At 50.3% G+C, this 23,560-nt stretch overlaps 2 protein-coding genes across 5 annotated transcripts in view; both read right to left on the bottom strand.

Moving 5' to 3' along the window:
* Window positions 1-167, bottom strand: part of PAK4 (p21 (RAC1) activated kinase 4) — a 45,406-nt gene extending 45,239 nt beyond the window's left edge. For 2 of the 4 annotated variants that reach the window (XR_007147305.1, XM_047835142.1), the window contains exon 1: window positions 16-160. The gene's annotated coding sequence lies outside the window, so the exon portion shown is untranslated. Of the gene's footprint in view, window positions 1-15 lie in introns of all 4 variants that reach the window. The other 2 variants (XR_007147306.1, XM_047835135.1) reach the window with 2 other exon arrangements.
* Window positions 168-8,354: 8,187 nt separating this feature from the next.
* Window positions 8,355-22,688, bottom strand: ACP7 (acid phosphatase 7, tartrate resistant (putative)). Its single transcript, XM_047836661.1, has 12 exons — window positions 22,568-22,688; window positions 15,961-16,161; window positions 15,472-15,654; window positions 14,467-14,590; window positions 14,188-14,250; window positions 13,976-14,090; window positions 13,776-13,883; window positions 13,628-13,685; window positions 13,482-13,549; window positions 13,300-13,371; window positions 10,341-10,478; window positions 8,355-8,420 (listed from the first exon to the last, which is right to left on the bottom strand). Exons 1-12 carry the CDS (start codon window positions 22,686-22,688, stop codon window positions 8,355-8,357), a joined length of 1,317 nt encoding a protein of 438 aa, XP_047692617.1.
* Between the last annotated feature and the right edge of the window lie 872 nt (window positions 22,689-23,560).

Here is a 23,560-nt window from a genome sequence, read left to right as displayed (position 1 = left end):
GACCGTTTATCCTACCGGATCGGCGCTGCAGTCGCTCGCGGCCTAGCCGCTCGACTCGGAATTCCGAACCCTCACACGGCCCTCAACTCTCTTGCGCCGCCGCCACCGCGGCCACTGCCGCCGCCATGTTAAATCCCCAACGAACATCCGGGGCTTTCCCCCCTCACCGCCCACCAGTCCCCATAGCAACGGGGCTGACCGGGCAGGGGGCAGGGCCCACTCGGGGGCGGAGCTGGGCCGCTGGCAGAACCCGCTCCAGCCTCTGATTGGTGCATATTGTCCAATCGGAGGCCTTCGGGATGAAAATGCCAAGCGGGGATTGGAAAATTTGGAAAGGGTGCCGGGAAGCTGGCTCCCCGCCGGATCGAGTTCTTAAAGGGGAAATGACTATTCTCTTGTAACAGACCCACCTTACACTAAAAAGAGTTGGTGGGTGGAAAGCGGTAATGCGCAATAGTGGCCAGAAACAGTTAGGACGAACTTCTTATGTGCCAGACACCCGACCAAATGCTTTACTTGCATCGTTCCGCTAAACGCTCACTAAATCCCTATTTTATTGTTAATACCCAATTTACGGATAAAGAAACTGAGGCTCAAAGTGGTGACCTAGCTGCCTCAGGATTACAGGACATAGACAATGAGGTTTTTTTTTAATGTTTATTTATTTTTGAGACAGAGAGAGACAGAGCATGAACGAGGGAGGGTCAGAGAGAGAGAGGGAGACACAGAATCTGAAGCAGGCTCCAGGTTCTGAGCTATCAGCACAGAGCCTGACGCGGGGCTCGAACTCATGGAGATCATGACCTGAGCTGAAGTCGGTCGCTTAACCGACTGAGCCACCCAGGCGCCGCAGATAATGAGTTTTGAACGACAGTCTGTCTGAGTTCAGGAACTTGACCTGAAATCAAGACACTATTTGATCTTACTCTTTTTAATAAGTTTTTAAAAAGTGAATAATGTGTCAAAAAAAAAAAAAAAAAAAAAAAAAAAAGGAAACTACCAGAAAACAACAAAATCCTTAAGCTAAACCCAGACAAGCTGTCCTGTGATTTCACTCACTGGGCACCAGCTACCTTGCCCTTCCAGAAAAATATCAGGTGCTCTCCCACCTCAAAGTCTTTGCATTGTCTGTTCCTTCTGTCCAGAGTAGACTTCCCCCAGGTACCCCAGGGCTCCCTGTCTTGACTCCAGTGTTTTACTCCTGTATCACCTTATCAGTGATCTTATACCTTCGCACCTTAACTAAAGCAGCAAACAACCTTCTCTCGAGCTACAAAACCCTTCACTTTGTCTGCTTTTTTTTTTTTTATTTCCCTGCTGTAATCACCTTCTAACAAACGAGATGATTAGCCAATTGTAGTTATTGTTTTTTGGTAGTTCCCTCTACTGAAATGTCAGCTCGAGGAGGGCATGGGTTTTGTCTGTTTTCTTCACTGTGCATGCCCCAGTACCCTTGCACTGTTGGTATGTAGATGATCAATAAACATTTACTGAATGGGGTGGTTGGATGATTCCTAAATCCACCCCCACAGAAATACTCTTAAACGCTGAGTGCATTCTGCCTCCCCCCCCCACACACACACCGGAATAGTGTCTAGCACATAGTAGGCATTTAATTAATGCCTGTGGAGGCAATGAATGGATGATTGCATGAGTCATTTTTTTTTTCTGTACGTTTACCTACCCCTTTTGTCTTTAACAGAATCAGAGGCATACGTTTATAAAGAATTTTATATGTTTTTAAAAACATATAAAATGGGAAGAATGGGAAATATCACCAGTATCTTCCCATGTCATTTTCTTCGAGAGCATTCGTTTTAATGGCTTCAGATGCCATCCTGTCAATGAACTCTGATTTGTTTAACCACTCATTCTTGTTGAACATCGAAGCTGTGATAAATATTTTGCTATTATAAATAATACCCCCCCCATTCAAGCAGTTAAATATTTGTGCACATCTCTAATTATTTCCTTTGAATAAATTCCCACAAATGGAACTGCTGGGTCAAAGGAAATGTACAACTTTAAGATTTAATAATAGTAACAGTTGCCATGCCTGGAGCTAAGCTGTGTAATTTTAACAACAGGGGCTATGATTATTCGTGCCTGCGCTTCGCAGAGGAAATCCAAGCTTAGAGAAGTAACTTTATTTGCTCAAGTCACACAAGCTAATGGGGCAGAGCCAGGGCTCCTCCCCACCTTTGGTTCCCAGCCAAGGCTTTCACTACCTGCCCTCTGCTGCCTCCCGGCGGCCCGGAACACAGGCTGCCAAATTGTGCTCCAAGGATCCAATTCACATTCCCACCAGCGTTCAGAGGGAACGTGCACTTTTAGGCATCCTTGCCAGCATTAAACATTCTTGTTTTTGTGCTCTTTTGAAATCTGTATGTCTTACAGAGTCTCCGCTTTTTAAAAGTCAAGTCCAGTAGCGAAGATGATGGCACGCGATCCAGGTCAGAGTGATGGGAGGAGGGCCGGGGGTAGCCTTTGCCTCTTTGCGGCCCTCTTGAAGGCAGGGCATTAGGCTCTTGGAACTTAGTTGGGGATCTCGGTCAGAGATCAGACCCCCGGAACAAGCCCAGTGGTAGATCTCCTCCGAGGGCTTCCTCAGGATGGGCAATTAGACCCTCTTCCTTCAGGGCTCTGAGAGAAAAAAATCAGCCTCCTCCAGAAGGCTTCCTGGAGGAGGTAGCCAGGAGGTGACCGCCCAATAGATCGAAACAGGTGAGGAGGACTTGGCCTCATAAAAATGGTAAATTTCAGTACATCAAGGGAAAAGATGACTGGCGATACATAGATGGCAGATAAAGCTTTCTGTCCTTCATATGTAAAGAGCATTTTCAAATCAGTAAGAAAGATGAACATACAACATAAAAACAGGCAAAACACATGAACACAAATTTAAAATACAACGAATACGGAAAAAAAAATGGAATTGGCAAATCAAATGAATGAAATGGATATTAAACTCTTAAACAGATCCCTTTTTTGATCTCTCAGAAAAAATTTTATGTCATAATTAGTGCTGACGAGAATACCAGATAGCAGCCACTCTCATACCCCACTTATAGGACTATGATCTTGGGGTAGGCTTTTGGTAATATCTATGAAGAGACTTAATAATGCTGTCAACCCTTTGATGCAATTCTTCTTCTTGGAATTGTTCTTAAAGGGAGAAAAAAAAGACATAGACAAAGGAATATATGCGAATGTATAGGTGACGCTTGAATAACACAGATTTGAACTGCATCGGTCCACTAATAAGCATATTTTCAAAAAAATTTCTTTCTTTATTTATTTTGAGAGAGTGCATGCACACAAGCAGGGGAGGGGCAGAGAGAAGGAGAGACAGAATCCCAAGCAGGCTCTGCACCATCAACGCAGAGCCAGATTCGGGGCTCCAACTCACAAACTGCGAGATCATGACCTGAGCCGAGATCAAGAGTCAGATGCTCAGACAACTGTACCACCCAGGCACCCCACTAATAAGCAGATTTTTAAAAAATGTTTATTTATTTTTGAGAGAGAGTGAGAGGGGTGGGGGAAAGGGCAGAGAGAGAGGGAGTCACAGAATCCAAGGCAGGCTCCGGGCTCCGAGCTGTCAGCACAGAGCCCGACGCGGGGCTCGAACTCACGGACCGTGAGATCACGACCTGAGCCGGAGTCGGACGCTTAACTGACTGAGCCACCCACGTGCCCTTACTCACCATCGTTTTTTTAATTACTAATGTATCATACCATACTTCACAATCTCCCTATTGTTGCATATTCGTGTTGCTTCCAATTTTTCCCAGACTCTCTAAACACTTTCCCTGTATGACCTTATCTAATCCTCACCACTTCTCTATGAGGTGAGATCTTTAGCCCCATTTAACAGATGAGGAAACTGAGGCAGGGGAGGAGAGCGGGAGGTGGAACAAAGTCCCACCACTTGTAAGCAGCTCCGCTGGAATTTCCCCCCAGGAAGTCTGACTTCAAAGCTGATGCTCTTCAAGACTGTTCACATTCATTCAATAAATACATTCGTCGAACGCCATCCGTGTGCCAAGCCTACTGGATAATTACAACCACCGACATTTACTGAAGATTTTCTATTCTAGCAGGCCCTGTGCTAAGCACTTTACATGCACCACCTCATTTAACCCCTACAACCAGCCTATGCACTTTTGTTATTCCCATTCTCCAAATGGGCGAACAGGAACAGAGAAGTTAAGTAACTTCTCCAAAGCCACACAGGCAGCCTGGCTTCAGGGTCTAGGCTTCCAAACATTTCTCTTCTTTTTCAGAGAATAAATGCTTGAGAGAGAAATAATAAACACATGAACCAATGGATAATACAAAACAAGGTGACAAGGGGAGCTCGAAACGTGTCACAGGGGGCGCCTGGCTGGCGCAGTCGGTTAAGCGTCCGACTTCAGCCAGGTCACGATCTCGCGGTCCGGGAGTTCGAGCCCCGCGTCGGGCTCTGGGCTGATGGCTCAGAGCCTGGAGCCTGTTTCCGAATCTGTGTCTCCCTCTCTCTCTGCCCCTTGCCTGTTCATGCTCTGTCTCTCTCTGTCCCCAAAATAAATAAACGTTGAAAAAAAAAATTTAAAAAAAAAAAAGAAAAGAAACGTGTCACAGAATACAAGATTGTCGCCATAAAAAGAGTGCAGAAGACACAGGACCCAGCGATCCCACGCGTGGGTATTTACTCCAGAGAAATGAAACCATATATTCCCACAATGACCTGTACAGGAAGGTTCATGGTGCTTGTTTTTGGGGTTTCGGGGTTTTTTGTTTTATTTTTTTTCCACAGCGCTTGTTTTCACATCGCCGGAAACTGGAAACAACCCAAAACGTCCATCAACTAGCAAACAGATAAACGGGTTGCCATATATCCATTCCAGGACGCTACTCGGCATAAAAAGGAAGGAGTTGTTGATAAGCAGGGCCTCATGGATGAATTGCGAATGTGTTAGGCTGAGTGAAAGAAGCCAGCCTCTTACAGTTCTATTCCTAGCTTTCTGGAAAAGGTAAATCGAATCTTTGGTGACAGAGGGCAGAAGCTGGGGGACAACAGGAAGGATTCGCGGCAAAGGGACAGGAGGGAAACTTTGGGGTGGTGGAAATGTTCCGGGTCTTGATTACAGTGGCGGTTTCATGGGAATACACATGGCCCAAAACTCCTCAAATTGTACACTTTATTTTTCAAATGTATGTATTTATTTATGTATGTTTAAAGTTTATTTTTGAGGGAGAGAGAGAGAAGGGAGGGGCAGAGAGAGAGAGGGAGACACAGAATCCAAAGGAGGCTCCAGGCTCTGAGCCATCAGCACAGAGCCCGACGCGGGGCTCGAACCCACGAACCACGAGATCATGACCTGAGCCGAAGTCGGAGCTCAACCGACGGAGTCTATCCCAATGCTTTAATTCCAGGGTATTTTCTCCGCAGTGCTGATCGCCATCCGGAATGCTCGCATGATAGTATTTTTGTTCATGGTTTCTTCTGTATCTCTCCCAGTAGAATTTAAGCCTCACAAGGGCCAAAACCACCGCCCCTCCTGGGAACACTCACCCCAGCTTGCTGGACACACATCTGTGGAGCCTCCAAAATCCTCGCTCCGCTTCGCCCTCCCAGAAGCTGTAGGGGCTTCCGTCCTGCAACCTGTCACTTGCTGGGCATGTCACACACGACAGGTGTTGCAATCGGCCAGACGTGCCTGTCTCCTGCGCACCCGGCAGTGGGAACCCCGAGGGCCAGGCCTTCATGTGATTCACCTAAATTACCATTGTTCCTCCTATTTATTACCTGCTCCTTCAGCGCCACATTAAGCATTTTGTCTGCACGTCTCCTGCCTTCCCTCATTCACTCAAGCAGTGTTCATTGAGGGACTGCTTTGTCTCGGGTACTGGCACTCCAGGGGTAAACAGAGCTGGCAGAAACCCCCGTGCCCCAGGAGCTCAGTTTCCGATGGAGGAGATAAAGAATAAATCATGAAAGATGTATCTCCATAGCGGGTCCCAAAGCAAACGTGATCTGAAGGCAAATAAAGCAGGGAAAGGTGATGGGAGGTAGGGAGTGGGATGCCATGTGGGGTTTTTTTTTAAGTTTTTAATTTATTTACTTATTTTGAGAGAGAGAGAGAGAGAGAGAGAGAGAGAGAGAGAACAAGCAGAAAAGGGGCAGAGAGAAGGAGAGACAACATCCCACGCAGGCTCCGCACCATCAGCGCTGGGCCGGATGCGGGGCTCGAACTCACAAACCGCGAGATCACGACCGGAGCCGAAGTGGGACGCTCAACCGACTGAGCCACCCAGGAGCCCCGCTAGCTAATTAAATGTGGGACATGACAGAGGCGCCTGGGTGGCTCAGTCTGTTAAACATCTGACTCTTGGTCTCGGCTCAGGTCATGAGCTCACGGTTCGTGAGTTCAAGCCCCGCATCGGGCTCGGTGCTGATGGTGCAGAGCCTGCTTGAGACTCTCTCCTTCCCTCTGCCCTTCCCCCGCTTGCTCTCTCTCTCTCTCTCTCTCGCTCTCTCTCGCTCTTGCTTAAACAAAAAATGAAGGCTGTGAGAAAAAGAAGAGTCAAGGACAACACGACACCAAGGCTTTCAGACTCATTTAATCCCAAGGCAACCCCATAATGTGTGATCCTCCTTTTGTGACAGATGAGAAAACAGAGGTTCAGAGTGGGCTGGTGACCTCACACCCCACAGGAAGGGGCAGAGCTGAGATCCAAACCCAGTGCCGGGCCTTTGCTCTCTGTGGACCCCACCGCCCAGGTACGTTCACAGCCTCCCCCAGGCCTGGGATGGAACAGGCCAGGCCCACACGGGCACCAGCTCAGGGCAACGACCGTCCAGCGGGTGACTTCACGGGCTGGGTGCACCCCTCTGTGGCATTCCCTCATTGTTTGTCACCGGCGTTGGGTAACTGTGTTTCTCTGCTCACCCGTGAACTCCTACAGGGCCTGATGGGGGCGGATTCATTGCTGTCCCCGGCGTGTCCCTGGCATCGCCCCGCCGGAGCCTGGCGTATGGTGGCCATCAGTAAGGCAATAAATATTTATTAAGCACCTACCTTGTGCTGGCCTATGCCGGGGAGAGCCCTGGGCACCGCCCTCCCGGGATGGACAGTCCAGTGGGGGAGACAGACCCACCCCCCCAGAAAGTGTCACCCGGGGGATGGGCTGGTTTTAGAAAGCTGAGCCCGTGCATCTCATAGAGCGATTAAGACGAGTGAGCCTGCAGAGCTGGGGACCCACGGGCTACCTCAGGGAAGCCCTGAGCCCTGGGGCTGGAGCCCAGCTCGGCCTCGGATTCCCGGAGTCGGAGGTCTGTCACCAGCTCAGAGCCCTCCTGTGGCTCCACTGCACATAGGATAGAGGACAAAGTCCTCTGATCTTTCCCTGTCACCCCTCTCTGCCCCTCTCTCCCCCTCACTCACTCTGCCCCAGCCGCCCCGGCCTCCACTTCCACGTCGACACCCGGGCAGGGCCAGCCACATTTCTGTCTCAGGGCCTTTGCACTGGCCGTTCCTCTGCCCAGAACACTCTGGTCCTGTGGCTACTCCCTCTGACTCCTTCAGATCAAATGTCACCCTCTCAGTGAGGTCTCCCTGATTGTCCTGGTGAAAATTGCAAGTGTCCCCCCTCATGGCCCTTCCCTGCTTTGAGGGTAGACGCCCAGTAAATAATCGTCGGGGGGGGGGGGGGGGGGAGACAGAGGGGGCGGAGAAGAGGAAGGGGAAAGGGGAAAAAAACAGGCAGGTCCGTGTAAGCACCACTAGCTTGGAGGCTTACACGGACTAGCACTAACACTAGGAGTGTTAACACTTCTCCCCTCCAGGATTAAGCAGTGCTGGGCTGGGAAACTGAGGCAACACCGGTTGGTACGCCTTGGGCCGGAAGGCCCGCCCAGGAGAGAGTCACCAGCGCCACCTGCCGGAGAGTGGTGTCATGACGGCCGTGCCCACCCTGCTGACTCCGGGCGGTGATGCGCGGGAGGGAGAGGAGACGGGCCAGGGGGCACCCCCAGCGGAAGTGCAGAGTCGCAGCGATGAGCCTCTTTATTCCAGAGGCCCCGTGGGCGCCCCGCCCCGTCAGTGCTATGCAGGAGAGCAGGGCTGCCCAGCGCCCGCCTCACTCGGTTCCTGTACACCTGCCCTCTCGTTACAGCCAGAGGGCACCCCCACCTCTCCAGGAGGGGAGAGCGGCCCCAGCTCCCCGAGGGCTGTGTCCACCCCACATGGGGCCTCAGAAGGGCTGGGAGACAAGGCCCGCCCTGACTCTCCACCCGGGCCTGGGCAGCGTCCGGTCACACTAGCCAAGGCAGCAAGGCCCAGGGCTCCTGACCAGGGCTGCCCCTGGGCCTAGAGGTACATCATCCGGCCAAGCAGGGGTCTCACCACCCAGACGTCGTCCACAATCTTCCCGTCCTGCAAGGGACAGAAACAAAGGAGGTAATGACAGCTGGACCTTCAGACTCCAGGGCCAGGGACCTGGATTCAAATTCCAGCTCTACCTTTAATGGGCTGTGTGAGACCGGACAAATTGCTAGCCCTCTCTGAACCTCAGTTTTCCTCATCTGAAAAGTGGGCATGATAGTAATAGGACGTACATCATAGATCTTGTAGGAATGAAATGAGATTATTTGTAGAGGGCTTTTTAAATTTATGTTTTATTTATGTTTTATTTTTATTTTTATTATTTTTTACTTACTTTTATTATTTTTATTTATTTACTTATTTTTATTATTATATTATTTTTATTTATTTTTATTTACTTTTATTATTTTTTATTTTTATTTTATTTTTACTTTTATTATTTTTTATTTTTATTTATTTTACATTTTACTTATTTTTATGATTTATTTTTATTTATTTTTATTTTTTACTTTTATCATTTTTATTTTTATTTATTTTTTTGGCGCCAATTTTTATTTTTTATATTTTTAAAAGTTTATGTATTTTGAGGGAGAGTGCGTGTGTGCACATGTAGGGGAGGGGAGGGGGGGGTAGAGAGAGAATCCTAAGCAGGATCCACTCTGCCGGTGCAGAGCCGGACCTGAGGCTCAGACCCATGAACTGTGAGATCATGACCCGAGCTGAAACCCAGAGGCCAATGCCCAACCGACTGAGCCGCCCAGGCACCCCGAAGGACGTTTCTGAAGGGGCCCCAGAGCATGGCAAGGATTGCATAAGTGTAGGATATTATTATAAGCACAAACCCCAGAGTCAGACAAACCTCACTCACATCCCAGTGCAACGGCTCTCTCTCCATGACTGTAAGCACATTATCCAACTCTGAGTCTTAACTCCCATATTCTACACACTGGGAGAACCGAATGGGATAACACATAAGCCTACCCCCGGAGCGCGTGGGGCTCAATAAATGGAAGTTATTTATAATAAAAAGAACATAGTTGAGGAGGGGGGAGGGGGAAAAGAAGAAGAAGAAGAAGAAAAGAATATGGTCTTTAGGGTCATATCTCAGCTCTGTCACCCTCCAGCTGTGTGACCCTTGGAAAATTATTTCCTGTCTCTAAGCCTCAGTTATCTCATCTGTAAAATGGAAAGAAACCCCCCCCCATGTGATGGCTCTCGTGATTCAAATACTACGAGATGGAAAGCATCTAGCACAGCATCGGATATACAACAGGTGCTCAATAAATCATCATCATAATTATTATTTTAAAATTACAGTGGCAAAAAGTGGTGAACCGTGATTATTTGGGTGCATCTAACCTTAAGGCGTCTCAACCACCCACATGTCATATTGGTTTCCCACCTCTTTCAGTCCCTGCTTCATGTTGATAAACATCTATGGAATTTACCATGTTTGGGAAACTGTTCTCAGCACTTCTCTATCATAAGTCATTCAACTATTATCATCCCCTTTAACAGATGGGAAAATTGTGGCTCAAATAGTTGAAATAAGTTGCTCGAGGTCATCCAGCTGGTAAGTAGCAGAGGCAGGATTTGAACCCAGGATTTCCAGCTCTGGAGTCCGTGTGTTTTTGTTTTTTGTTTGGTTTTGGTTTTGGTTTTTTTAATTTTTTAATGTTCATTTTTTTTTTTTTTTTGAGAGAGAGAGAGAGAGAAACAGAGGATGAGCAAGGCAGGAGCAGAGAGAGGGGGGACACAGAACTCGAAGCAGGCTCCAGGCTCTGAGCTGTCAGCACAGAGACCGACGTGGGCTCGAACTCACAAAGCGGGAGATCATGACCTGAGAGTAGGTGGGCCGCTTAACCGACTGAGCCACCCAGGCGCCCCCGAAGTCCCTGTTTTTAACCACTCGACTCCAGAACACGCCAGGCCCGATTTCTCAGGGAGGTGATTGGACCACTGCTCACTGACCTGGTCGTCGGACACCTGCTGGATGTGGATGTGGCTCCCATTGAGGATGTGCAGCCGCGTGTACCCGTACTCTTTCACGCGCAAGGCGCTCCAGGGCCGCGGGAAGAGGGAGAAGGGGGTCAGCCGCTCCTCACAGCCCTGCCAGACAGAATCATTCAGACCCAGGGCTGGGGAGGGTGGAGGACCCGCAAGGAGCAGAAACAACCTCCCGGGCCAGGACCCTCCTGCCCCCAAGGAGGGCAAAATCCGTTAAGACTTGACCTCACTGATGCTCAGCATTGAGGGTTTTGACCCAGCCAGGCTTCCTGTGCCCTGGGTCTCTGACTTCTAGAAAAGTGCATGGCTGGAAAAGACTGCCCACTGCAGCATTTTCTGTAAAAGCCCTGAGCTGGAAGTCACCCAAATGCCCATCAGTGGGGGTCCGTTAAATAAATTATAGCATAGCCATCACAAAGCAGGGCTCTACAGAAAGGTGGCCAAGATGTATAATAAAAGGGAAAACGCAAAATAGATAAAAACCGGTGGGTCTCAACACTGGCTGCACAACAGACTCCCCAAGAGAGCTTTTTAAATCACCAGTGCCTGGGGGAGAGGGTGTGCTCATCCTCTACAAGCAGCAGAACACCAGGCGACATGAGCAGAGACCATGAGGGACCGCCATCATTGTAATAACTAATGGAAGCAGCCATCACTATAATAACGGATGGAAGCAGCCATCACTATAATAACTAATGGAAGCAGCCATCACTATAATAACGGATGGAAGCAGCCATCACTATAATAACTAATGGAAGCAGCCATCACTATAACAAATGGAAGCAGCCATCACTATAATAATGGATGGAAGCAGCCATCACTATAATAACTAATGGAAGCAGCCATCACTATATTAACAAATGGAAGCAGCCATCACTATAATAACAAATGGAAGCAGCCATCACTATAATAACGGATGGAAGCAGCCATCACTATAATAATGGATGGAAGCAGCCATCACTGTAATAACAGATGGAAGCAAGAATCATCAGTAGATCGTGAAACTAATGGTGAAAGTTTGAGGAATAGCCAGATATTGGCAGAGTCCCAAATGATCTCTCCAGGAGTAATAATATATATTAGTAATAATTATATATAATAAGATAAAATTATAAAACATTAATAATAGAATAATAACTACAACAAATAAAATAACGTAGAGATTACAACAAAGGCAGCTAAATGTTCACACCTGGGAAATGTTGGTAAAGGGGATATGGAAAGTCTTTGTATTTTTGCAACTGTTCTGGAAGTCTGAAGGAATGTCAAAATTTAAAATCAAAGAAAAAAACCAATCTGTGCTGATTAAAGTTCAGAACAGTGATCACGTAGGAGGAGGAGTCTTCTGGTGCTGACCACAGTCTATTTCCTGCTCCAGGTGGTGGCCAACACTGGGCCAATGTCAGGGCCCCTTTCTCGAAGATTCTCGTGTTTGTTGTGGAGTGGGGCCCAGACATGGGAGTTTTAAAACTTCCCCATGGTATGCGCACCAAAGCTGAGAACCCCTAGGGTATGAAGCATGATCCAAGTTGTTTTTTAAAAGTGGGCAGTACAGTAACACATCTCTATCAAGACAATGACTCCGTTGTACATGCAGAGAACATTCTAAAATGCCATCCAAGAGCCAGAACAACAGAGTAGGACTACGAAGGGGTGTGGAGGGCTGGCGTTCACCTCCTGCCCCCTGAACTGTTTGAATTTTTGTCACAAGTGGTTCTTACTTTGATCGTCCTGATTTGTAAGAACCGGCTTAAAAAACAAGCCCTCTCTCCTTGCAGAAATGAGTGATTGCAAGGCAGAGGGCGGGGGGCAGGAAAACACAAGATGATCCTGGAGCACCTTGGAGCGCCAAAAAATAAGGAAGTGCTCACCAAATGACAGGGGCACGTGGGAAAAAAACACAGCACCTGACCAGAAGCCTTCCCAGTGGCCCAAACAGGAGCAGTAAGGTAATAGTGGTCGTATCAGACTATCGCCCACAGGATAGAATCATTACCCGTGAGTCCAGACTGGTATAAATCAATAACTAACTACATAAATGGAACAGAAGGGACAACTTTTGCTCATGGGAGGCTTCTAATTAATAAATCTAGGAGGAACGCGGGAAATAGAAGCTCCCCATTAGAACACCACAGTGATAATTCTTGCTGGCAAGACCCGCCAAGGGATTCAACACTCAGTGGGTGAAAGCTTGAGGACAGACGGGATATTTGCATGGCGGCAAAGTATCTCCCTGAAGACACTTGTTAATTAGAAAGGGAGCCATAATACATTCACGGTGGAGGAACCCAGCAGACACCTCCTTCACCAGGTGACGCAGAGAAACACCCCCAGGAATGAGACACGCAGACGGCACGTCACCCCCGGTCACACCATCACTTCTGGGTGACGTCCCGGCACTGTCTTGCCCCGAATGCATAACCCGAGGCTCAGCATCAGACATGCCCAGACCCAAGGGCCATTCTGCCAGACAACTGGCCGGGAGTCTTCCAAAACGTGAAGGATGAACGACAACGAAAGACGGAGGAACCGTCACCGATGGGACAAGACTCAGGAGACACAAGATACTGGACACAGTGTGGGATCCCGGAACAGGGGGCGGTCGTTAGTGAGAAGTTCGGGGAAATGGGACTAGTCTGGAGTTCAGGTGCGATGAGGATAATAATAAGCCCGGTGCCTCTGGATGATCCGGTGACCGGGGCAACCCCTGCCACTTAGGGAACCCACTACTGAACGAGCATCTGATTGCCTGTGCCTCTGTTTCCCCATCTGTACAATGGGCATGCTACTAGGGGCACCTACACTCTCGGGTTGAGAGTTGGTGACGGTGACTATACAAAGCACGTGGCACCGAGGCCAGTACAAGAGGCGATGAAAGTCAAGAGGCCAGAAGCAGAAGGCGCCCCCTTCCCGCCCTGCTCACAGCAGATCCAGTGATGATGTGGACGGGGCCTCGGGGGTTGGTATACGGCATCTCTCGGCTGCCATTAAACACCTGGAGGAGGGAGCGAGGAGGAGAGGCACGTCACAACAGGCCACACCCCGGGGCGTCCAGGGGTCCACCGACACCAGCCACACGGGCCCTTGGCCCTCCTTGAGCCTCACCTGGTAGTCGTAAATGGGCCACAGCCGTTCGTACGAGTGCTCGTGAGCCCACAGCTGCAGGTCGACCCCTGAGACAGAAAAAGTGGGGGTCAAGCCCCTTGACCCTGGAGAGATCAGGGGGCGGGGAACTCCCCCGGGTCACTCACCGTGTTTGTAGAAAAGGTCCTCCAACCCATACAACTTGCCAAGGAGGCCTTTGCGAACCTGGGCAGGGCGACAGAGGGGGTGAGTGGTGAATCGGGCCGGCCCCCCACGTGGCGCTCGGCACCCCGCCCCCGGGGAGGGGGTCCCCACCTTGCTTTCGTGCCACGTACAGTCGTCCAAGTCTGCATTGGAACAGTACATGGGCCGGTGGCCCATGGTGATGATCCACGGCCGGGCCGCCCGGTTCTTATTGGCTTTCTGGAGAGAAGGGCCCAGAGTGAGAGAGGCAGGGAGAGGGGAGGGGAGGGCAGGCTGGTCAGGGGATGAGAGGGGACCTCCAGCCAGGTTACCTGGAGGTCGCTCTCCAGCCAGTGGAACTGTCTCTCTACGAGGTGGTGGCCATAATTGAGGAAGAAATACACTTCGGTGGAGAAGGAGATGATGTGCGCGGGGCCCAGATCCCAGCTGGAGGGGTCAAAGGGCATGGGTCGAAGGCGGGGTCTCCTCTGCATCTCCCGCCCTTCGGGGGAGGGAAGCCAGTCCCCCAGGCCCCCCAGATTACCTGTACCACAGGCCTTGGTTGTTCCCCGGCATGCTGAAGCGAGCCTTGTAGTGAGAGAAGTTGCTGGATAAAAGGAAATAAAGGGGTGGGAAGAGACTCTGGGTTCTCCGGTCCCACCCCCACCTCCCCACTTCCAGGCTGGGTCTGGCTCCCAGCCTAGCCCTTATCTCCACCAATCAGCAGCTGCAGCACGAGGGACTAAGGTGAGACACTACTAAGAAGGACACATCCGTTTTCACCGCTCAGGCCCCCGCCCACCCTGAAGCCCGCGGCCCTCACTAGCGCTCTTCGTGATTCCCAGGGCAGGTCATGTAGGGCAGACTGGCGGCCACAGGTTCGATGAGCCGCATGAACTTGTCGCCGACGCGAGCGTTGTCCTGATCCATGTTGTAGGCAAAGTCTCCTGAGGGGCGGGCGGGGAGAGAGTGAGGACCCAGGCCCGGCTCTCCGGCTCTCCTTCTGCCAGGACTGAGACAGCTGCTCAGTCGGCTGTCACTCTGGCTCGGAGCCATCCCGGTTCTCCGATCCCTACCTCACACCCACCCACATGTGCCCTTGGGACTGTTTCCCGAACCTCTGGTCTGAGCGCCCCCCCGCAGGACCGTGCTGGTCTCCTGTGCTCTGATTACACCGGCCCACATCTTTGCCCGCCCTCTTGTCCCCTCCCAGGACAACGATGTTAAGAGCGACACGGTCTGATACTGGTTTCGTACCAGGCACAGTTCCAAATGCTTCACATTCTTGATCACCTGAATCTTCAATACACCCTCTGAGGTGGATATTATTATGACCTCACTTCAAACGGGGAAACTGAGGCCCAGGGGGCCCGTGCAAGGTCACAAGGCTGGCTAGTAAAGACCCAGGAATCAAGCCCCGAGAGTCTGATTCCAGAGTCTGCGGCCTTGAACCTTATCAGCCCCAATCTCCATCTCCCATCTGTTTCCCTGTCCCTTGAAACCACAGTAGCAATGATAATGACAATGAACATGTAGCACTTACAGCATGCTGGGCAATGTCAACTATTTAGTCATGACGACAGTCCCGTGAATTCTGACCCAGTCTCAGCTGTCACAGGGGAGTAACGCAGAGGACAAAAGCAACGCTCTACGTGTTGGGAGCTGGGATTCTCACCCGGGCGTTCTGGTTAACCATAGACACCATCGCCAAGGTCAGGCGCATCCCCGGTCCCTTCAGAACCACACTGGCCCCGGCCAGGTCCCCTCAACAGTCCTCCCACCCACGCCCCACCCCACACCTCTGGGCGCACCCTTGCCGATGCCTCACCCACATGGAGAACAGCATCGTACATGCCCTGCTGGGTGTCCCTGCGCAGCCGGGGTAAGGCCTTCGGGTTGTCAGCCCCCAGGTCCCCAAACACAGCCAGGCGGGGACTCCAGTGGGGACCGTTCTTCAGGGCCCTGAAGCGGAACCGACGGCTCCAGCCCCGAGAACTGCCGCAGCGGTAAACTGAGGGAAAGGGAAAGGTCGTGGTCAGCGAGGGGCACCCCCGGCCGTCTCCTCCACCGCCATCCACCTTCAGCTGGTGGGGGGAGGCGGTGGGGGATCGAAGGGTTCTGACCCGTGCCTCTGGTCCACCCGGCCCTGGACCCCAGCGCCTTCCATTTTCATCTTCAAGGTCTCCTACAATGGGGTCCAGGTAAACAGAGCAGTTGCCAGCCCAGCCCGAGCCCCCTGCTGGTGGTAGTAGCTTCTAGTCTACACCGCACTCCTCTTCCTGCTCCCTTCAACACTTGGGTCCGGGGCCCCTCTCACCGTACTGGACCCCCGGCAGCAGCCCCCGCAGCGTGACTCGGTGTATATAGAACTTCCGCCGGAGCACGCCCCCATCCACGAAGGGGCTGAAGGTGCCCTGGGCCCGGAGGGGCAGGGGCCCCGTCAACTGTAGGCCGAACTGCACTTCAGAGTGGGTGGGGACCCACGTGGTCCAGGTTACCGTCATGGAGCCTGGCTCACCTGGGGAGAGAGAGGAACAGAGTGGGGCTGGGCGGTGAGGCCTGGGGGGGGGGGGGGGGGCGCTCAGAGGGGGGAAGGGAAGGATGCACCGAGAGCGAGGGCCAATAACTAAGAGCTCCTGAACACCGAGGAGTCAAGGGACACAGTTCCGGAGCTCCCCAAGTTCAATCCCGGCTCTGCCGTTTCTAAGCTGTGCTTCCCTGAGCAAGTCGCTTCACCTCTCTGAGCCCGTTTCCTCATCTGTAAGGTAGAATGACAATAATATCTACTCTACAGGGTTTTGATGAGGCTTAGGTGAGTAAATACGAGTAAAGCGCCTGCAACAGTGCAGCTGGGATTACATTACTAATATCATTATTCACTCTGTGCAGACCTTGTGCCACTTTACATGCATGATTTAAAAAAAAATTTTTTTTTTAATTTATTTGAGAGAGAGAGTGAGAGAGCGCGAGCTGGGGAGGGGCAGAGAGAGAGAGAATCCCAAGTAGGCTCCCCAATGTCACCAGGCACCCCCATACCTGATATTATTTGGGGGTTATAAATTTAGATGTCTAGAAGCCTGCTGGGTAATATAAACGGAGACAAGGGCCAGCTGGAAGGAATAAGGCAGCAAGGAGTTATGGTGTGTGTGGCCAACTGTAGACCCTGCCCTATCTCAAAGGGGCGGCCATCGCTGGCTCTGGTGACAGCCACCATGTGGGCCCAGTGCCACGAAATCTGTCAACTTCTAGACTAAGTCTCTATGTGGTGGTTTTCCATGCTTTAGCGCAGAGCGGGATGCGGGGCTCAATCCCACGAACTGTGAGATCACGGCCTGCGCCGAAATCAAGAGCTGGCCCCTTAACAGGCTGAACCACCCTGTTCAGCACCCCAGAGATCCAAACTTTTAAGTGACAGTTCAAAATTCTTAAATGTCAGGGCACCTGGGTGGCTCAGTTAAGCGTCCGCCTTTGGCTCAGGTCATGATCTCGCGGTTGGTGAGTTCAAGCCCTGCGCCCGGTTCTGTGCTGACAGCTCGGAGCCTGGAGCCTGCTTGGGATTCTGTGTCTCCCTCTCTCTCTCTGCCCCTCCCTTATTTGTGCCTATAGTCAGCTACTCTTCATGTAAGAGGATATACACAAGTTATCTACTGGTTTCTACCAAAGAAATACAGGAAGGATACAGCAGAAAGGAAATAGATGGGTTACTTACATGGGGTGGATGGGGTAGAAAAGGGGGGGACAGGAACCGAGCAGGAAAGACCAGGAACCGAGCAGGAAAGTCTATAATTCTAAGACTCTTAGAATTATAGTCCCGCTTCAAATTTCCTTCACGCACTCCCCAAATAAACTAACAATTAAAGCCACCCAGGATGTGGGGAGAAGCCAGTATGGAATATAAATACCGACCAATGGAGGTAACTATATTTAAAAAGTGAACAGGGGTGAGGCGCCTGGGTGGCTCAGTCAGTTAAGTGCCCGACTTTTGATTTCAGTTCAGGTCATGATCTCCCGGTTTGTGGGTTCGGGCGCCCCGTTGGGCTCTGTGCTGACAGCTCAGAGCCTGGAACTGCTTCAGATTCTGGGTCTTCCTCTCTCTCTCTCTGCCCCTCCCCCACTCACGCTCTGTCTCTCAAAAATAAATAAACATTAAAAAAATTTTTTTAAGTGAATAAAGTAGCCACACCGAAGGGGTGGGTAACCACGGGAACTAGGTCTCGACCGGACACTGAGAGACTATAGAGAAAAGGTACAAACCTCCAGTGATAAAATAAATAAGTCACCGAGATGAAAACAGTACAGCACAGGGAATATAGTCAATTATATCGTAATAACATTGTATGGTGACAGATGGCGACTACACTTACCGTGGTGAACACTGAGTAGTGTATAGAATTGTCCAATCACTATGTTTTACACCTGCAACTAATATAACGTTGGATGTCAACTTATACTTCAGTAATAAAAAAATGTTTTTAAAAAGACGACAGAGGGGCGCCTGGATGGCTTAGTCGGTCACGCGTCCGACTCTTGGTTTCGGCTCAAGTCATGATCTCGAGGTTTCATGGATTGGAGCCCCAAAGCGGGCTCCGTGCCCACAGCGCAGAGCCTGCTTGGGATTCTCCATCTCCCTCTCTCTCTGCCCCTCTCTGACCCACGTTGTCTCTGTCTCTCTCAAAATAAATAAAATAAACCTTAAAAAAAAAACCCAAAACCTCTCTCCTTTCAGAAAAATAAAAAATAAAAGGACTACAGAGGAAAAGGACCACACACACGTTGTCACCTACTAAATGTTCTCCGGAACCGCTTTATGCCCATACTCGCGTGGAGCAAATAAGTAAGCATGTTGTAGAAGTGGAAGGTAGGTTTCTCAATGCTGGTGAGAGAAATTACAAACAAGGAAAGAAAACGGCCAAAATAAATCCTTGATTTAGAATCAGAGGTATCAGGGGCGCCTGGGTGGCTCAGTCGGTTAAGCGGCCGACTTCGGCTCAGGTCATGATCTCGCGGTTCGCAAGTTTGAGCCCCGCATCAGGCTCCGTGCTGACAGCTCAGAGCCTGGAGCCTGTTTCAGATTCTGTGTCTCCCTCTCTCTGACCCTCCCCAGTTCATGCTCTGTCTCTCTCTGTCTCAAAAATAAATAAATGTTAAAAAAAAAAATAGAATCAGAGGTATCAGCATGATCTCATGGTATGTAGCGTATACACACAGATAGACGCGAAAATAGAGATGTGTGCATACGCGTGTAACACACACATGTTGCCTAGCTCTGTTCGTGAAAGGGCCTAGAAGCAATGATACCTCGGTAGCCGCGAGCACACCGAGTGCTCAGATCTTAGTTTCTAAATACCCATTCTCCAGTGAAAGAAACTGGGGCTCCTTGGATAAGCGGTTGATTCCAAAGATGGGGCAGGAAATATACAAGATAAGCCTGGAATAACCTATGATCCCAGAAAAAGTGGAAGTGCTCCCAAAATGATGGGGGTTTGTTGAAAGAACACAGAAGCCAATCTGAAAGAAATCCAGAAGACTAAATCCGAGACAGTTTGAGCCACAAAGTAAATAACAATAGTACTATATATTTAACCGATGGAATAGTGGGTATCTGTAAGTCTATACTGACATAAAAGAATGAATGAATGGATAGATGGATGGATGGATGGATGGATGGATGGATGGATGGATGAAGGGGGGAAGGAACAGCTCTCCCTACAGAAAGGTTTCGTTAGATGGAGACAGGGAATTAGAAAGTTACAAAGTCACAATTAGGCAAACACCACCTAACAATTGTTGCAGGCAAGATCCACTGACAGCTGCCAAAATTGGCTGGAGGAAGTTTCAAGAGAAACATTCATTTGCATGGTCTCAAGGAATCTCCCCCAAGATACTCATTAACCACAAAGGGAAGAATAAAAATCCTGCCCTGGAGAAACCCAGCACGCACCCCTGTAACCAGGCGGTGAAGGATAACAGCCTCAGTAACAGCCATAAACTGTGTCAGCATCATGAACTCTCTGATAACAGGCACCGGGAAAGACACAACATCGCAGCGGTGATAGTCTTGCCAGAAAAACACATAACTTCATCCTAATCTTGAGAAAATACCTGACCAGCCCCAAATGAGGGCTACCCTACAAAATAACTGCTCAGTGCTAAATAATGTCGAGGGCACGAAAGACAAGGAAAGACTTTGCAACTGGCAGGTTGGAGATGACTAAGGAGAACAACTAAATGCTGAATGACAAAATAACCGAGTGGAAAAAGTGCTGACATATGAACAGGGTCTCTCGTTCAGTTAATGGTATTGTACCGATGTTAACCTCCCGGCTTAATAATCAGACCGTAATTATGTAAGACGCTAACATAACACTAGGAGAAACCGGGGGAGAAGGAAACTCTAATTTTCTGTTAAATCTAAAATTAGTACAAGCAGGGGAGGGGGGGGGCGCCTGGGTGGCTCAGTCGGTTAAGCCTCTGACTTCAACTCAGGTCATGAACTCACGGTTTGTGAGTTCGAGCCCTGCGTCGGGCTCTGTGCTGACAGCTCAGAGCCTGGAGCCTGCTTTGGATTCTGTGTCTCCTTTTCTCTCTGCCCCTCCCCCGCTTGCGCTCTGTCTGTCGAAAATAAATAAATATATTTTAAAAATTTTTTGTAATGAGTACAAGTTAAAGTTTTCAAACAAATATCTTAGGCTCTTGAGCCAGCCTGCCTGCGTTCAAATTCCAGACTGCGTGACCCACGGTCAGACCCCTCACCTCCACGAGCCTCAGTTTCTGCTCCTATAAAATGGGAGTACCAATAGCACCTACAGCATAAGATCCAATTTGAGGTGAAGTGAGTTATCTATCTGAGGGACTTAGTAAGAGTGTATTTGCTCTTGTTACTGTGCAGGCCAAACAAGGGACAGCTGTCATCCCACTGGATTTCCACAGCAGCACCATGAGATGGGTTTTATCATTGCTCCATTTTACAGAGGCTTCCAGGCAAAGTGCCTTGTCCTGGGTCAGTTGGTCAACAAACGCCAAAGCAGTGTGTTTGTGAGTTTCAGGTTCTACATTGCAACTAACCTTTAGGCCACGCTCTTCCTCAAGTGTCAAGGACATTAAAAAAACAAACAAACAGGGGCGCCTGGGTGGCTCAGTCGGTTAAGCGTCCGACTTCAGCTGAGGTCACGATCTCGCGGTCCATGAGTTCGAGCCCCGAGTCCGGCTCTGGGCTGATGGCTCAGAGCCTGGAGCCTGCTTCCGATTCTGTGTCTCTTTCTCTCTCTGCCCCTCCCCCGTTCATGCTCTGTCTCTCTCTGTCTCAAAAATAAACGTTAAAAAAATTTTTTTTTAAAACAAACAAACAAACAAACAAAAAACCAACAAGGAAAGACTCAGGAGCTGTTACAGAGAGGAGGTTAGAGACATAGAGTCAGAAGCAGTGTGGAGTCGTGGGTTGGATCCTGGATTAGAATGAAGACATTAGTGGAAAGATGGGTGAAGTCCATAGTTCAGTTAGTGCTTTGATGCCAATGTTAATTTCTTAGCCTTGACAACGGTACCATGGGTACATAAGACATTGACATTTGGGGAAGCTGGGTGAAGGGGGTACAGGAACTCTGCACTCTCTCTGCAACTCTTCCATAAGTCTAAAATTATTGCAAAATAAAAAGCTAAAATTATTTGAAAGACAGACAGGGCTGTGTGCTGAGATTTGGTGCAGGATCGAAAAGCTATGGGCACAATAATTTGAAACTCCTTTTAAAAGCCTGCTCCCCAGGGGCGCCTGGGTGGCTCAGTCAGCATCGGTCATGATCTCAGCTCTCGTGAGTTCAAGCCCCACAGAGGGCTCTGTGCTGCCAGCTCAGAGCCTGGAGCCTGCTTCAGATTCTGTGTCTCCTATTCTCTCTGCCCCTCCCCTGCTCATGCTCTGTCTCTCTCTTTCTCTCTCTCTCTCTCTCTCTCTTTCTCTCAAAAATAAAATAAAACATTAAAAAAATAATAATGAAAAAAGCCTCCTCCCTGTTTCAACCAAGTGCCCGTGAGAAACCAAATTTTCTTCCTAGGTATCATCCAAAGCAACCTATTGCAACAGCAGCAGAAGCAGATGTGGGGAGAATCTGGCTGTCTCCTATGAAGCCAGACATTAAAGAGGCTTAGAAAGATGTAAACCAGTGCTGCTCTTCTCATGAAATTTTTCTTTTGCATAGTAACATCTCATGAAAAATGCCATTTACCTAATGCAGAGCAGATTTATGAGTGTTCACGTTAAATGACTTAAAGTTTGTAAATGCCTCAGTTTTAGTTTCTAAGATGCAAATATCTGGCTATAACTCACATAAACCAAAGGTCTTTGAGGTTCTCAATAATTTTTAGCTGTGCCAAGGGGCCCTGAGACAAAAATGTGGGAGAGGCATGGATGCACACAGGCCAAGCTCCGCTTTGCCCCTTCACAGGTAATATCTCATTTACTCCTCGCCGTGAGGTCACACTAACATTTTCCCATTGTCCAGATGAGGACGCTGAGACCAGAGAGGTTAAGTCACTGGCCCATGGTCACACAGCAGGTAAGTACGATTAAACTACTTACACTGGGATTAAAACCCGGGAAGTTTGGGTACAGAGGCTCCAGGGTCCAAGGCCTTACCGCCACAGGGCACCACGGCCTCTAGATCAAGGATCAGGAGGCAGCTTTGTGGGGACACAACGGGCAGGGACAACAGCAGCCCCCTTTGGGGAATGCTTACCACCGGGTGGACACGGTAATCATTTCCCACACAGCCAGAGGAAACACTGCTTGGAACCCCATTTAACAGAGGCAGACAACCGAGGCTCAGGAAGGGCAAGCCCAAGGTCCCACAACAAATTGGCATGGGATTCCGGAGCCCCCAACCCACGGGGCCTCCCGGGGAAATGCCCAGGAAGTGCTCACAGAAACTTACCCGGGTAGGACAGGTGGACTTGCTCAGGGGGGGCCCTGGGAGCCTCTGGGGCCCCTCGGACTCCGAGGGAGAAAAACAGGAGCACACAGCAGCAGGACGAGCAGAGACAAAGGAGGCGCATGGTAAGGGGACGGTGAGGGACAGATGGGGGAGGGGAGGGGTCCACAGTAGCTCAGATTCCGGAACAGCGCGAAGATCAGGAACATGCGAAGAGCCTGGGAGGCAGAGTGGAGGGAGCGCAGGCAATGCTGGGGGGAGGGAGGCAGGACGGTTATCCGGATGCTGCAGGGAAAACAAGCGTATTGATCATTACCAAGCGCCCGACGTCCCGAGACTCGCTGTGTGCTAGGCACTTTGCATACATTAAGTCACGGGCGCCTCACAACATTCCTATGTGTGGTGGCTACTGTGATGATCCCCGTGTCACCGGGTGTCCCCTGTGTCACCCAGGAGGGAAATGAGCAACAGTGATTCAGTGCACAGCTGGGGATGTGATGGAGCCGGGACTGGAACCCAGGGGTCCCGGCCCCAGAGCTCCTGCCGTTAAGCGCAGCTCGCTCTCGGTGACAGGTTTGGGAGTGGGGTGGGGGCTCGGGGTAGCAAGTTGCCCTTGGCAACCCCGTAACCAGCACTCCGCCTGCTCTCAGCCACCGCAGCTTTTTCACCTTTTTACCTCCACCCCTAGCATTGCACTCGGCTCTCAGACCTCGTCGCTCCCTATTTGGTCCTCCAGCCTTCCATTTTGGTGTTAGTGACCCCAACCCCCCACTCCAACCCCAGATCCCCCCCGGAATTCCACCCTCCCGGAGGCGACCCCAGCCCTCTCTGCCCTCTCCCCAGCATCCCATCCTGCCTCGGTGACCCCAATCCCGCCCCCGGCGCTGCACCTGCATACCCACCCCCCTTCTCCCCAGCCCCTTCTGGCCGGCTCCCGTTCGCTCTCCAGCTCCCCCAGGACCTGCCGGGGCACAGCCGGGCCAGGACCGTCAGTCA

Source organism: Prionailurus viverrinus, chromosome E2, assembly GCF_022837055.1.
Source record: "Prionailurus viverrinus isolate Anna chromosome E2, UM_Priviv_1.0, whole genome shotgun sequence".
Lineage (NCBI taxonomy): Eukaryota > Metazoa > Chordata > Mammalia > Carnivora > Felidae > Prionailurus > Prionailurus viverrinus.
This window is presented reverse-complemented; position numbering and strand designations above follow the sequence as displayed.

Bases quoted from the DNA above. Each gene is read 5' to 3' on its own strand.
- ACP7 (XM_047836661.1), bottom strand. From the start codon at position 22,688: ATGCGCCTCCTTTGTCTCTGCTCGTCCTGCTGCTGTGTGCTCCTGTTT. The intron at 16,162-22,567 runs GTAAGTTTCTGT...CTCTCTCCCCAG, and splicing joins AGTCCACCTGTCCTACCCGG to GTGAGCCAGGCTCCATGACG. The intron at 13,686-13,775 runs GTGGGGACCCCC...CGCCCTGCCCAG, and splicing joins GTACGTGGCACGAAAGCAAG to GTTCGCAAAGGCCTCCTTGG.